This window comes from Temnothorax curvispinosus, unplaced genomic scaffold, assembly GCF_003070985.1.
Source record: "Temnothorax curvispinosus isolate PA1 unplaced genomic scaffold, ASM307098v1 QBEX01010285.1, whole genome shotgun sequence".
NCBI lineage: Eukaryota > Metazoa > Arthropoda > Insecta > Hymenoptera > Formicidae > Temnothorax > Temnothorax curvispinosus.
In genome coordinates this window covers 306054-322156 of record NW_020220065.1, presented here as the reverse complement: position 1 = coordinate 322156, position 16103 = coordinate 306054, and the positions used below count along the sequence as shown (strand labels likewise).

The 16103-nt window shown below is 46.0% G+C and overlaps 1 protein-coding gene across 6 annotated transcripts in view; it reads right to left on the bottom strand.

Annotated features, from left to right (window-relative positions):
• The window catches only part of LOC112459981 (homeobox protein homothorax), a 376700-nt gene extending 361210 nt beyond the window's left edge, over positions 1-15490 (bottom strand). For 5 of the 6 annotated variants that reach the window (XM_025024373.1, XM_025024374.1, XM_025024377.1 and 2 more), the window contains exons 1-2: positions 13358-15490; positions 3085-3344 (exon numbers count right to left, since the gene is read on the bottom strand). In XM_025024373.1, coding sequence (XP_024880141.1) covers positions 3085-3344; positions 13358-13372 — 275 coding nt within the window. In that variant the 5' untranslated portion in view covers positions 13373-15490. The remainder of the gene's footprint in view (positions 1-3084; positions 3345-13357) is intronic. The other variant, XM_025024375.1, reaches the window with a different exon arrangement.
• Between the last annotated feature and the right edge of the window lie 613 nt (positions 15491-16103).

Genomic DNA, 16103 nt, shown 5'->3' with positions numbered 1-16103 from the left:
CACTTCATAAATCAATCTAAGAAAACTATGAAAAAAACCTGTTTTTTTTTGCGAATAATAGCACAAAGATAACATTTTTTCGCAGAGGAAGCCAAGAAAAGGTAGATCAATTAAATCGCCAATCATTGAAACAATACCCATGGGGTTTCTTATTATTTCACTAAACGATCGATAATTGAACGATAGCACTTCTCCGTCTGTCGAGCGATAAATTGTCGCTCGGATTTGCGTAAGACTCGCGAGACGTCTAATCCGTAAACGACCCCTTGCATAAGCCAAGATTCCAGTGATCGGTTAGTTTCGTCTTCACGTTACATCCGGTTCTTACGTAAAACTTTACGAGGAGAATCTCAACGTCACGATGGAAAAATAATCAGGGACAAGATTCTTTTTCTACATTATTTTAAACGTTTACGACTCATGCGCCTTATTAAATATATTACTGTACTGTACCATACCTTAATTAAGAAAATATTAAAAATATTGAAAAATATGTTGTTATTATTATTATTATTATTATTATGACTGAAAATTCAGCGAAAAATATAGCATTAAAATATATTAAATTATTAAAAGTTTTATTTGTATACATATGTGTCACCAAAGATTTGTAAAATGCTTCTTTATCTTTTATTACAACATGTACGTTAGTAAAATCTCAGTAAAATCCATCTCTATATACATTTATATTTATGCAACTTGTTTTAAAAATTCATCCTATGCAATAAAATGCATTAAGATGTCCCTGACTTTTTCTCTTCTTGCCGCGCCTCATTACATTCGAGCATGAGCAGCATCAATCTCCTCGCACGTGGAAAGTCCCGCACGCGGCTTTAATAGACGAATTAATCGACTCGGATGAAACATGGGACAAAAATGGCTACGGATTCTGCAAGCAAACGACTCAATCCGACCTCACCAAAAGCGTATTGTATAAATCAGGATTAATCCGTAGGTATAGACGCGAGTATTCTTAACATCCGAGGTTTTTTTAGCAGTGAGAAAAAACAAACGTAGCATAGTCTGAGGTCATAGATATTCCCGGAATTAATGCAAATAAAAAAAGAAAGATATATTTCAAGATTCAAATTTTGTATTGGAAATTATTTAAAACGAGTAAAAATAAACTCTTTCTCTATCTCTCTCTCTATCTCTCTCTCTCTCTCTCCCTATTTTTTCGTCAATTTTTCAAATAAAAAGAATTTAAACGAACTTAATCCGAATTTATCTTCGCCTTTCAATTAATCTCCAAAATAACCGAAATTTAAGATACCGCTACACGATAGGAACAGGATCCTCCCAGCGACGGGAGTGTGCGTACACGCGTATAACCGCGCCGAAAGCGCTCGTTCCAGCGAGGCAGGCACGGCACAGCAGCGACGGCGGCGTTCCGAGAAAGTTGTGGAATCTCCTGCTCGGGTCGGACCGGGGCACACGACGAATGGACAAATTACAGGGTGCACAGAATAATGAGGCTCCCGTTCTAGGACGTACATCAGAAATCGGGGCATCTCGCGGCTATAAATCACGCGGAACACGGCCGCCGAGCCGCTCCGTAAAACGGCCAATTGACGTGTTTCAGCTTGTACGAACGATGCGCGTGGCACGAGCTGCTGAACGGCCACAGCTATAATGATGTAGGGAGAAACAAATGCAGGAATGTTTGCGACAAAATATAAAAAATAAGATGTAAGAACAAAGAGTAGTGCCACGCGTATCGCGATATGTGACAAAAATAGTTCATCGCGTATATTATCGAATCTATACTTTCATGTATACTTTATACGTGCAATCTTGCTGTAGCTTCTTATTAAATTTACATATATAACATATATATACACCGAGCTTAAGCGAGAAATTTGCGTAAAAACAGTATAATACGTATTGTCACCGTGAAAAAAACGGAAAGTATCGTTAAGCCGGGGACAACTCGTTGAAACGTGGTTATCTCTCGGAGTTAACCATATGGTAATGATATTCTGTTCGACTTTGCAATGTATCGCAAAAACGATATCGCGCGTGATACGGAAAACTGAACACGCTACTTCGAAATGTAACGTCAGTATTATTCGAGATTGAGAATCCTATATAATGATAATAGTAAACTATTTCTCTTTCGATATTTCGATAAAGCAGCCAGACTTTCTGATGCTTGGATACTTGGATATCAAGTGACGTTTTCTTACTAACAATATAACTTCGGTATGGATTACGTATTATCATGAAGTATTCAATAGCATGATTATCATATTTTTCTCGACAAACTATAAATTATTGATGTCATTAATTTTTGAACACTTTAAATAGTTTTTCAGCTTGTGTTTTATGTCTCGTTATGATACAATGTTTAATTCAATCCAAAACTTTGTTTTTCTTAAACATATCGTTACTATAAAATTTCTATAAAAAAAATATTAAAATATATTTAATAATCTAAACAAAAATATTTCTTTCTAAAACAATAGCTATAATATTAAAGCATTTTATGCTAACGTTATATAACATAAATGGTTGTTTTCACTAGAGCAACTCTATCACTAGCGGGAAAGAGAGAGAGAAAAAGATTGCCTTCCTTTCGAAAGCGCGGGAAGAAATCACGGCGATCTAGCAACGACTTGTCCGTTACGGGCAGTTGTTGAGGCAGGTCGAGTCAGACCGACTCAGAAAATCAAATGGCCACGACGAATTTATGTGCATTTCAAGTTCGTCCCGCGTTTGCTCTCGCACCTGTCTCTCGCCGAAACATCCCGCTTTGGAAAATGGAACATTCACCGATACGTACTTTTAATGCAAATTTGACAAGTAACCGATAGAGATAGATTACACAATCGTCGGCGATTACCGCAATTATTAGGTAAGTCTGCAATTGTACCTCAAACCTAAAGTTAGCTGTAGGATCGTCGCAATAACAGCTAAAAGTGTGCATAATAATATCGCGATAAACCTGCCTTTCGAAATGTGCGTTCATTATCGTCGCGCAATAATATACTCGTTTTTACCGATCGTCGCCGCGTTGCGCGACGCGCGCATCAGATAACAAAAAAGCAATATATATACGAGGAAAATACAGAAAATCTCACTCACCCGTATATGGCGTCCTTGTCACGTTTGTGGACATCGGGCACCGCGGAGGCCGCGGCCGCAGCTGCCGCCGCGAGAACGTGCTGCGGCGGCTGAGGAGGAGGCGGTGGGTATTGGGGGTGTGCTGGGCCCATAGCTCCCAGGTGTGGGCTGTGATGGAGGCCGGGAACACCGCGGGCACTACCGTGTGGATCGTATAGCCCCGCGCCTCCACCGCCGCCACCGCCCTCGAGGTAACCCCCGTGCAGCCCGCCATCATCGTACTGCAATCACAAAATTGTAAGAGTTACAAAACTGAAATAGATACAAGATACTTATTCTCGTGTATTTACCGATGCCTGTTTTTAATTCAAAGACATTAATAATCTCATACACATACATTCTTGATTAGATGTTAAGTATCATGGGGAAATGAGATCGCTACAGACTAATCTACGGACTTGAAAATGTTGCTTGCAATTATTCGCTAGTGCTTCCTAATAGCGTAATCCTCGAGTTTCTTTCCTATTTAAATATAGGCACTGTCTATTCTGGCGTTGGCTCGTAAATTTAGAATCACGCGTTTATAACGATTGACGCAAGGACTCGGAGCGCACACGTGGATGGAGAACGTTCAAAAGGTGACACGAGAGACTGCGAGAATGTCACGTCTTTTTTTAAGCATTTTTTTTTAAACTTGTAACAATCGTAATTCGCGACTTCAAGTTCGCGATATGGCATCAGCTGACGCTTCTAAGAACAGTAAACTGTATTCTATAAGCTATAGATAACAATGTAGCACATCGTTGTGATCCGTGCCGGACCACAGTGCAATTAAATTTGAAAAATAAAAATTCTCATATATACGTCATCAATCTACTGCGAACAGTTGAAGCTCAACCTATCATTAGACGAAAATGATAAAAATATACTGCAGTGTGAAATAATTGAGTTGGGGTAAACCTGTTTGAAAACTTATAATTTCAATAATTCTTAGATATAATACGGGAGTAATTAATTTTAAAATTGTTGTCTTTAATTAAAAACTTTTTCAATTTGACAACCACATATTTCCAAACGTAATCTGTCCTGCTCACGAGATAATGGAAGGTTATCTTATTGTCGAAAGAGAGTGCGCTTTTATCCAACTATCATTCTATTTTCAAAAGACACAAACATCCTATTGGAACTTTTCCGCGGGATCACGATTGTCAACTTTTTCTTCGTTACACTATCACTGTCGGAGAAAAAGATAAGATTTAATCGCCGCGGGAGAAACAATTAATTACGTACCACCGTACGATCGGTAATAAATAACCGCGTATTTCAATTATACGCCTAGCCACGCCAACCTTCCTAGAATAGCGCAAAAAAAGGGCAAGGCCTTGTGATTTCTAGCAATAAAATTCTCGCGCCGATGCAAAGCTGATGGATGACAAACAAAAGTGCGCTAATTGTCGGACAAATTCGAACGTGTGTATCGACAGGACACACACACACACACACACACACACACACACACGCGCGCGCGCGCGCGCGCGGAGAAAGAGAGACAGCGCTTAATGAAAAACTGAAGACTCGTTTCGATCGATCGCGATCGATTGGTCGGCCGATCGAGAACGGAAGCAATGATTTTCCCGAGTCCTCCAAGCCCGCGGCTTGTCACGCCAGTCTGCGCGGGAACGAAAGCAAGCCGATTATTATCGCTAATTGCTTAATTCTAGCGTTGGACTCGGGAATGCCGCGTAATTTCGTCGTCGCGAAAACAAGAAGCGGCGGGAATTCGCGATTACCAACCGCGGCAAGTGGGAATGTGTATAACTCGATGCAATCCGGAAGAGTGCAATTGCGCCCGTTACGAAGCGATACTGCAAAAATATCGGAAACGATCTGCAATCCGCGTTCTGCTTAATTTAATTCAACCTTTGGCGCATTCGCTCCTGAGAGCAACGTATATATATATGCGGAAATCCGCTTAAGCCGAGAGAAAAAATATACCTACGTAGTCCGAAAAAGTGCGATTACAACTATCTCTCTCTCTCTCTTTCTCATCTAATTTGATTAATCTTGCGCCGAATATCAAGATTGTGACGAAATCGCGAAAATAACGCGGTGCGAATCGAATCGCCTGCTATATTGCGCTTGAATTAATCCGATACGCACGTTAAAGTCACTCAAACGATCCGCTTGCGGAGCAGAATGCGAATATGGCGGCGCGCGTTGGTTAAAATTCGTCCTTCTCAGCTGCGCGCGACTTGTCCTCGTTTTCGTATCGCGAAAGTGCGGTGATAAGACGTCGCGAAGAACCGAACAAAGTACTGAATTAATATGACCCGATATCTTCATCGACGTTCCTCGTATTTACCATGCAACTCTGGAGTGCTCGATATGTCCCTCATGCTTTCCGCGAACGACTCTTCAACTTAATACACAGCTGAAACCTTGATTCCCGATATATTAAGTTAAACATACATTTCGGCGCGTTGCAAATACTATTGACGAGAAAAAAAACTAAACGCGCTATATCAATCTAAGATGTAATACCTAAATAAACCGCAGACGTTATTCTCTCGAGATAAATTATACATCTTGTAGAAATAATTTTTGCAATATTAATACATAATAAACTATTTTTCAAGCAACCATGAATATTTCCACTTTGCTTTGCGGTCTCTCTATTCATACAGACACGCAAGTTGCACCTATCCGCGAAAAACGACGTAAAAGGGATTCTTGTCTGGGTATAGCGCGCGAACATGTCGCATCTAGAATGCGAATTTCTCTCAGCTGGAGGAACTAAAAAAGGCCATGGACAATAATTCACCGTCATGGCAGTATGAAGATATCACTCGACGAGCGAGCGGAATATCTTAAAGGGTAGCGAGAGGAAACGAGGTAAGGTTGTGTCTCGAGACGCGATCGTGGAAGACTCGCGACTATGAACGCGTCCCTACCGACGATGAAGCTCGTCGTCATGCTCGTCGTCGTCGTCGTTGTCGTCGTCCTCGTCAACGTCGCCGAGAAGATCCGCGACAAAGCCGGTTCGAGAGAACGCGCTCGTGCGCATCGTATACAATCACTATTTGCAGACGGCGTTAATTTGTGACCGAAACGGAGAAGTAACAGGGCGACGCGTCGCGACGATGTCGAGCTGTCACCGAGACGTACGAGGAGCGGCGCGGCGCGGCGGGCCGGCCGGCATGACGTGGAAAGAATATTTCCGGAAACGGCGTGAGGAAGCGACGAGCAGAGTTTTTAGTGAACCGTTAGTCTCTCTTTCTGCAGCGAATTATCTCACTCCTCCTTTGTTGAGTTAATTCCTTCGAGCGCACTATCAATATTGTACCGCCGCGAAATAAAGTACCTAACGAATGTCACACATGCATGGGAATTCATATGACCGCGCTTAAGTGCTGAATTATATTGCGCGCAACGTTCGTCTCTCGGGCAAAAATTGAATAACGCATCCTAGGGTTAGTACACGAATTTGTCCTGTCATGGGGATTAATGCAAGACGCGAGCATTCCGACGTATGGAAATGACGTTTTTGCGTAAACGGCGCGGCGCCGCAGCGCGGAGGGAGGCCGCTTCGGTTTCGCGCAGCTGTAACCGGCTCGCGCGGCAGGCCGGGGAGAACCGAGGGAAATTTAGCAAAGCCTGACAAACGACCGCCATTTATAAGTAGATAGGTCAAGGCGAGCGCTTAAGCATCTCAATATAAATTGCGAAAAAAACGCAGAGGCAGACGGCGGCGACGGGGGAGGAAAGAAGGACAAGACGCGGCAATACTCGTGTGTGTGTGTGTGTGTGTTGCGCGCGATTATCTCTGGGTGAAAAATATAAATCGGCGGAATACATCGCGCGCGAGCGCCCGGCGGATCAGAATTCAGAAAATTGCCGAGTGATGAAGGTGCCGCCGTCGGCGAATTTTGCGAGCCGACGAGGTAAACACCAATAACCCGACAACGCGGGCCCTTCGCGTCTCTCTTTCTCTTTTTCATTTCTCTTCCCTTCCGCTCTTTCCCTAACACTCCGCTTCGGTCTCCGCGCACTACGCCGCCGCCGGAGTTGAAATCAATTTCAAAATCGTATAATATATCACACGAAGAGAAATATCAGAAACATCCCAACCGGCTATTAATCTCTCGCGAGAGCAATGCAATGCGAAAAGTTTCGCTACGTGAAAAAATTTCGAGGAAAAAATTAAATTCGCCTTTGATATAGCCAGGACTGTCACCTTCGAGACACAACTTCGCCAAATAACTTTTCACGTAATCCTATTTTTATTAAAAGTGTAATCTCCACATCTAAATTTATGTACTCTTTAATCCGTGACGAAGTGACAGAAAATGGAGACCTTGGGTAGCATCAAGATTTTGCAGAGAAGAAGGCGAGAATCTCGATGATGTTTTACGGTGGAGCAAGCAAACCCAACCTCGAAATCGGCAAGCATGTTCGCGAGCTCTTCACGTCAGCCATAATGTTTTATTTCGAAACAAACTTTTGCGTCGAAATTTTCATTTGACATTTAGTGTCGGCATGAAAATAAAACTCGTTCACCAAGGGGGAAGGACCGCCTGGCGTCAAATATAATCGAGATAGATTGATTATTATTTAACGCGCCAAATGACGATTTACAATTTATAATAAAAGTTCGGCCGATGTGCACCGATTGCCAATACTAAAACTATTTAAGAACGCTTTTGCTGTTAGTATCGCGAAAGAGGAGAAAAAGAGAAAAAGAAAAAGATAAAAATGCTCTTGTGCATATCTACTTTTTTGTAATCATTATCAATGTTTAAAAGACTATTGTAATATCGTATATCTTATCGTACATTTATAAAAGATGTTTTTCGCATTTCAATTTCGTTCTATTTCCGATTTGACTTCGTTTAACATTTAACATTTTCTTTCCACTACTGCAAACGATTACGCGATACATAAAGTTATATAATTATCACACATGGCGGTAATTAATTTCCTTAGAAATTCAATTATTTCAAGCACCTCGTATAAAATCAGATAGAACACTCGTAAGCTCGCGCCTTGCTATCTTTCCTATCGCTTCTTTCTCTCTTCCCTCTTTTCTCATTATGTTAGAATAGAAAATCTAACGATATAAATCGCGGTAGTGCTTCCAGTTAACCCTCATGTGATCACGCTACGAGCGCGGTTCTAAGACAAAACGTTTTCCTCGTAATTACAATTATATATTGTCTGTTTTGTAATGAACGAGCTGCTCTTCTTTCGGTTGTTTTTTTAACTATATTAAGACAGTTATTTATAACAAGCAAACTTACTTCTTTTCTATTGCAAGTTGGTAAATTTAAACGTTTTCTTTTCCGCATCGTCTTGATAATTTGTGAGATGTGAGAATATTGTATTTCGAAGGTATCAGACGCATGCCACAACGCGAGAGACACAATTTCTGAGTCGTTCACCGGTAAAGCTATTTCGTGCATCTGAGAGGCGTTTGACAGGAAGTTTATGGTTGCATTTGAACGGTCGCACTCTGACTACGGGCATATTTTCGGAAAACAGAATTAGGCTCGTATCGGAGCGGCGCCCACCATGCGGCTCTAAATCGCGGGCACCGAGCCGAGTTGGGCCCCATTTATCTCGCGCATGAATATGCCTAACGACTGTCCAGACGAAAAGAGGAAAAAAAACGGCCGGCGACGCGACGCGGGCGCGCACGGCCAATGGGGAACGGCGAGAAATCGATACGACTTTAATCCGTAGGCTAAAGGCCGATATCCGCAATCGGGAGAGCGAAAGTGATTGATGGATGCCCATAAATACATAATCACGGGCTCATTCGGCGGCGCGGCGGTACAGCGCCGACGGACGACGAAAAATCGGGTCCTCGTCGTCCAAGAGAGCCCCGCGTCCGCCATTCCCTCGCGCAGCGCAGCGGCGGTCGGAATTTTTAATCCGAAATGCGCTATCGGGTTACGTGAATTTCCACACCGCTCATGCGAAACGCGATCGCACACCTTTCTAGCTCGTTCAAATTCCTAAATGCTGCTTGACTCTCGATCGCTCGCTAACTTTCCGCCGGGACAAAGTTCAGAAGGATTAGAAACACAAATGAGGAAATAAGGACATGTCAAAGTAATAAAAATGGCAAATTTAGAAAAATAAGTAGAAATTAAAACAGGACTGTGATTACCGATGTTCGTTCCTAGCGACAAAAACTTGTTTGTAAATGGCACTGTCACATTTCTCCTTAAAATAAATATCGGTAGATCTTTGGAACAAGCCATATGTAGAGGAGCACAAAATAAGTAAACTTAAAAATCGGAAAAAATCGCCAGTAATCCCGAATAAATTTGATACTTATCGTGGCCATTTGAATTCCCGGATACCTGTCATCGTTCGCAGGCAGGTAAAGATTTTTTTCAGATACTCTCGTTGTTCCTTCGGCAATCGCGCATTTAGCAAAAATACTTATCGTATATCATCGATATTTTGCAACCTCCGACGGAGCGTTAAGTCGCTGAAAAAAAATTCACCTGTCAGGGACCCGAGCTTTGGCCGTAGACGACCGCTTTCTCCGATCTACCATCGCGAAGAATTCTCCGCGCTGCACGCAAAAGAGGTTTGCGATTGCCATTGAAGCAGACACGCACGCACGTTTCGGCAATTTTGCAAGCGCAAACCGGGACCGAGCGACGGGATGCCGAAGCGGAATTGAGCGGTAAGAAGCGCATCGCTGGGATCGACTCTGCACGACTCGGCTGCGATTGAGACACGCCGGTACCAGACGCGAACGTATTATTTGCCCGAAATTGTCAATACTCATTATATCCGGTTTACTCGGAAACTGTTCTCAGGACGAAACGCACTTGACACCTTGAGGACGCATTACAGAACATTTATTCTTGGCGACGGAAACGTGAAAATCAACGTAAGATACATTTCTTTCCCATACTTCTCACGGGTAGAACGGTTTCGCTGAAGTAAAAAAAAATTTAGCTAGATACAGATCTGAAAATAATTTTGTTAGACCATCAAAATAATTATGAAGAACACTCAAACTGATTGCTGAAATGTCGAAATTGTTTACAGCATAATCAGCGACCTACTATAATTATTTTGATGTTGCAACAAAATTATTTTCAGATCTGTATCTAGCTAAATTTTTAGACACTCCAGCAAAACCGTTCTTTCCGTGTAGCTCCAAAAATTGAGGAAGCCAAAATTATGTACCAATTTAAATTTTCGTTTCTATTAACGGAACTGACTGAGCGGTATGGAAGCAGAAGTAAGTATGCGAAAAGATTTCGTCGGTATCCCATCAAAAGTTGGGCAACAAAAGAGACTGTGGTCAAAAAAGGTCACATGTGAATCGCATCACAATGCCACATGTGTGAAACGTGTAAACATGGGAGTAGTTATCGGCGCGCGAGAAGCACTGCTTTCGCATGGATTCAGTTATCGGAATCAATACGGCCTGTTTAGCACCGCGCATTGAATGATCGAGAAGTGTCAATGCGATCGAACTTAATCTGCCAAAGTCTTTCATTTCGCGGATTAAAACGAGTTCACTAAGTATTTCGTATTTGCATAAAACGAGAAAAATGTTGGAATAGGCCGATATCTCGCATCGGCAAAACAACTCGGGCACAACTTAAAAAAAAAAACCATATTTTTTAGAATAGATTTCAAACATTAATCCATAATGTGTCAATTCTATCGTAAAAACATTTAAAAAAGACATGAATATCAATTGCTCTTCGTGGAAGCTGGATATCATGATTTGCAGCGATCTACTTTGAAAATGTGATTTGTTACTTACTCAATATGATATGAAAGGTAAAAGATTCTTCTATCAATATGTCACGATATGTAAAGGCAAGAATTAAAACTTCTTTCGCGCGTTATTTTAGTATTACAATTATTAAATTTACATGATTATTTAAAGCATTTAAGAGTACCAAGAGCCGAAAAACACATTAGAGAGAGAGAGAGAGAGAGAGAGAGAGAGAGAGAGAAAGGAACACGTTACCTACGTCCGACGGGCAGAATCTCGTAACCACGAAGAACAGCAAGCACGGATCAACGCGAAAATATGTAAATAAAATATTTAACATTAACTGATCTCAAAAAATTACTTATACCGATCCAAGTATCCAAAGAATGCAATAGTTGAATTTACATTTTTCTCCATTAGACGCGCATTAAATACACAAATCGCGCTTGAACTTAAATGCGTGCATATGATTTTTTTGACAGATTTCACGTAAGCGATTGCAAAAGGCTGTAACGAGGCTATTGTCCCGCAGCTCGTCGCATTTGACCGTCGCGTGAACAAGAAACCGCAGACGACGCGAAGCCTGATTAATTCTTCGAAAAGAGATACACTAAATTTTGCGGTCTCTGTGTGACGCGGCAAATTTTTAATTCAAAATTCAGATGAATATTACGTCGACGCTAGAGTATTAGATATGATCGTACTAAACTGAAAATAATTAGATAAAAAGCTGAAATAGACTTTTATGTACTTAGCTTTTATTCGAATAAAAGAATATTTTGGGAATCTCATAATGCGAAAGGGAATAACACTTGCATTATTAAATACAGTATACTATAGTGCTACTATAGTGCCTCAGATTTGTTGAAACATGATTCATTAAGTTCGTGTCACTCCTGGCGTTCAAATTGTAAAAAGGGGATTTCAATGACACTTAATTAAATTATCATAGACAACTATCCATTACCGGGACAATATCGCAATTATTTATCACGTTAATGGTGAATAATGAAGAAATAATACGCCTAACTTTTGACACGTTAGAAATGTTTACGAGACACGGTGAATGGAAACGCGTTTCGGAGCGGCGATGCCCTTTCATCATTGAGAACCAACAACGAAATGTCAACTCGCCGCTTGTTTTAATTAAGCGTTCGTAACGCCATATGCATTTGTCGTCGCGCCCCTAAGCGAATGAAAATTATCAAACTCCGCGCTGCTTCTGAAATCCAATCGAAACGCTCTCTCCGTTCGAAATCCGCGCGTATAAATCCGCGCGTGAAACGCGATTTAAAGACAATCTAAAGACATATTATATATTCGGAAACAATGCGCGATCCCGGGGTGAATACTCGGCCTACGGGAGATGAGCGCGAGCGTGCCTGAAATCAGTCAGAGAATTCTTCGCGGCGAGTCTTCCGAAACGATCACGGCGTAAATATTCAACAGACGGATCCCTATTCGGGGATCCTCTCGAATCTCCCGCACGACTCTGCTGGCTCGGTGGAGGCTCAGCGAGGCATCGTCGCGACTCTCACAATCGAGGCCAGAGGAAATTTACTCCCCGGTGTTGCGCTATGATTATCGCTCGTAATTACGCCGCGCGGTCAAAGTCGTCCGATTACGACGCGTGTAATCGACAACACGAAACGAGCCCGCCAGACTCGCGGCAAATTTCATTCGGACCCCTCTCTCCCTCTCTCTCTTCTTTCTTTCGCGACCCTCACGAATCGGCGGGGTGCCGATGACACGGGCGCGAATTTCGCGCCTGAGTAAGAAGCTCGCTCACGGCGAGCCCGATAGCCAGCCCCCCCTTTGCGCAAACTGTATGTCGTTTCTCTTTCTTCGTCGCCGTCGCAACGCGTTGTAAGCGCGACGTTACAAAGCGCCGAGGCGGACGACATGTAAATTCCCCTTTCGACACGGCGTCGATATTCAATTCAAATTCACCGGCCGCGGACTCGCGCGCGTCCGAACGAAACTTTCCTCGCCTCCATCGAGACGCGACGCAGCACAGCGAGAGAGAGGGGCACCGTTTTTAGTTTTTACAGACTCACGCGCGACGCTGACTTTTAGGACCGGATACGAAATCGTCGAGGAAAAATCATGGCAGCATAATTCACGAAAACTCACGAAAAATCCTGTTGGCCAATCGCAAGCGCGCGTTTATAAACGGACGGACAATCGATCACTTCCGCACTTTCAAGAATATTCTTTTTAAAAACGCGAAATTTGAAAAAGGTAAAACTTTCCCAACGGCATTTCGAGTCTCGTGAAACTTTCATCGGGACATTTTTAGAGCACTCCGCAAAAATACGCGAAGGAACGTACACGCGACATCCTCGTGGTTTCCCGTCACTCTGGCAATGTTACGTCATCTTTCCGAGAAAGGTCACAAGATTCTCTTTCGAGCACCGTATTTCGGAATCGAACCTGGGAGGGAGGGGGGAATTATCTTCGTCTCTCCTATCGATCGCATCGCCGACCGAATCGGAGAAAAAGGTGAGTGCAAAAGTGCTGCAAGTGCAGGTTGAAACATACCCTTGGCTGCGCCATGAACGCCCTGGCCGCGCCGGGGAACTCTGCGTGCTGAGCCACCGTAGCGGCTGTATTTTCCCACAATGTAAGCAAGCGAGCCTCGACACTTCACTACACTTTTTCTCGGCACTGTTGTAGCGCGCGCGCGCTAAAGCTTAATGCTCGGACGCGCTGCGTGACGCTCGGCTTTCACGGCACGGAGAGAAAGAAAGATATGAGATCGGTCGTCTCGTCCGACGGGAAAAAGAGGACGACGAGATGGATTCGTGGCGCACCGGATTCCGGGCTCCGTCGGCGGCCGACGGCACGCTGCGAGGTTCAACCGCCTTCTTCCTCCGCTTCCTTTTGAAGCCAGCCGTCGGGATGCGCCGTCACTCGCGCGGACCGACGCCACTCCGCTTCGACAATCGCCGGCCCGTCGGCCTGCTCCGCTTCCGCTCTCCGCTTGCCGATCCTTCTCTCTCGCTCTGTCACTCTCTCCGTTTTCTCTCCGTAGGTCTCTCTTCGCGGGATCCTTTCCCTTTTGTTGTCTCGTCCTCTGTATTCTCCGAGACTCACACATACACGCACCACACGCGAGAACGGCGTCGTTCGGAGACGAAACCGGCGGCGGCCCGACGCTCAAAATTCAAACTGTCGCGGACGTGCGTTGTCAGCAGTGCTCGGCGGCGGCGGCGGGTAACGTTTGCGGTAGTAGGACTCGTACGACGGCGACGACGGCGACGGCTGGGCCCGGCTGCGCGTGCTTCCTCATCATCGTCGCAGCGACGCTCCACCTCGGACGTCCTGGATAACACAGGTGTACTCTGGGAGCACCAACTCGGGGTGTTAGGAGCGAGAGACTCCTCTCGTCAATCCCGCATGTCACAGGCGACGGGAGCTTACGCTCGGGCACGTGGTTTGACCTCCGCAACGCGGTGTCAACAACTGGCGAGGTTATCTCGGCGAGAGAGAGAGAGAGGGGGAGAGGAAATACCTAGAGCGTCGCGTTGTTCGCGAGGCCTGGCAGCCGAGAGTGCCGCATCGAGACACGATCCGTGAGGTACCTCTTCTCGGGGAGATCCGCTGCGCAAAGTCGCTCTCTGTCCACTCTCCTTCACATCCGGTGCACACGCGGGGGCACACGACGCGACGCGACGCGACGTGACGCTTTCGAGAAAGACGTCCCGGGTTCTACTTCACTGTTTCGACACACAACCGATGATCACCGATCGACGACGACGATGTTCACTGACAGAACCACGTTTACATTCTCTCCGAGTTCACTGAGGTATCAATGGGTGGAGGGGGGGAGGGGGAGAGAGAGAGAGAGAGAGAGCAACGGCCACAATGACGCCCGACGACGAAGATGACGACGACGACGGGCGCCACGACGCGAGCACTATTCACCGTTGCGCCGCTCGCACACCTTCGCGCGGGTGTTCCGGCGTTTCACGGCGAAAAGACGCGCGGCGCGTGACGCACACGGTGCGCGACGGCACGGCGGCGGCGTTGCCACGACCCGCGCGCGGCGCGGCGTTGTTTTCTCCGCGCGAGAGAGATATACGTTACCTCCGGGCGCTCCGCGGTTGCCGCCTTTACACACGTCGCCGCACGGGATTCTAACACCGGGCGGCCCCCCGCACGCGCGCGCGCGCGCGCTCACGTTTCGTTTCGGAACGACGATCTGTCGCGCGCGCGACGTCGACGAGGGCGAAGACGAACGCGAGATGTGAACGCGACGCGACGCGACGGTATATCGCGATGTGAGACCCGCAGGATCCGGTGTACGGTGCACGCGCGCGAACCGAGAGAGGAGACACCGCGCGACGAGCGTGTAGACTGTCCGAGCGCGCGAGAGACGACACGGCGGGCGACCCTCCTCCCTGACCGTGACTACTACTGCGTGTGGCACTCGGTAACTCCGGCGGACAGAAGGCGGTATAGGGTTCCGTAGTGTGTTACCCACGTTTAGCAGCGGGCCGCGCGGTCGAAAGGCAAGCCACGGGGATATGCGTGTTTCAGGGTTTCCCCCCCACGAAAAAGCCGGACGCCGGAGGTTTGTAGATCGGCCACACGGAGTAAAAGAGAAGAGCGGAGCGCGTAGCGCAGCGTGGAGAGCAGCGCCTAGCGCGATTTTAGATCCTGCGCCGTCCGCAGTCGTTCGCCAACTGTCAATCAGCGCCGCGCGTAGCGCGGGAGTGGGAGACGCCGGCGACACGCCCACCGGCGAGCGGCCAATGCGCCGGCAGTGCCCGCCTATCGGGAACCCGGGCGAGAGCGCGCGCGGCCGCAGCGCCGCGCCGGCGGGACCGCGAACTACGGGATCCTCCGCCATCGCTACACCACTACCAACGAGACCGCCGACGGGCGATGACGACGCCGGCGACGCCGACGACCACGACGACGACGACGACGACGACCGACGACGGCGGCGGCGGCGGCGGCGGCGACGATGACGACGAGGACGCCATGGCTAGGACGAGAGCGGGAGAGAGCGTCATTCGCGAAATACAGCGAGATACGTGGATCGGGAGACTCCATCGCTCCAATTCCACGCTGGCGCGCGGTCGACCGAGGCGTTTCCCTCGCGTTTCCCGGCTTCTCCTGGCCTTCGAGGCTGTTACAAGAAAACCGGGGAAAAATGCACGACTCCGCGTTCGGTTTCGAGTCTCGCTACCAGAAACACGACTCCAAAGAGATTTTTCAAGTTTCAATAATATATATTTGACATTGATACAGTTCGATCGATATTCTAATTTAAACGTAT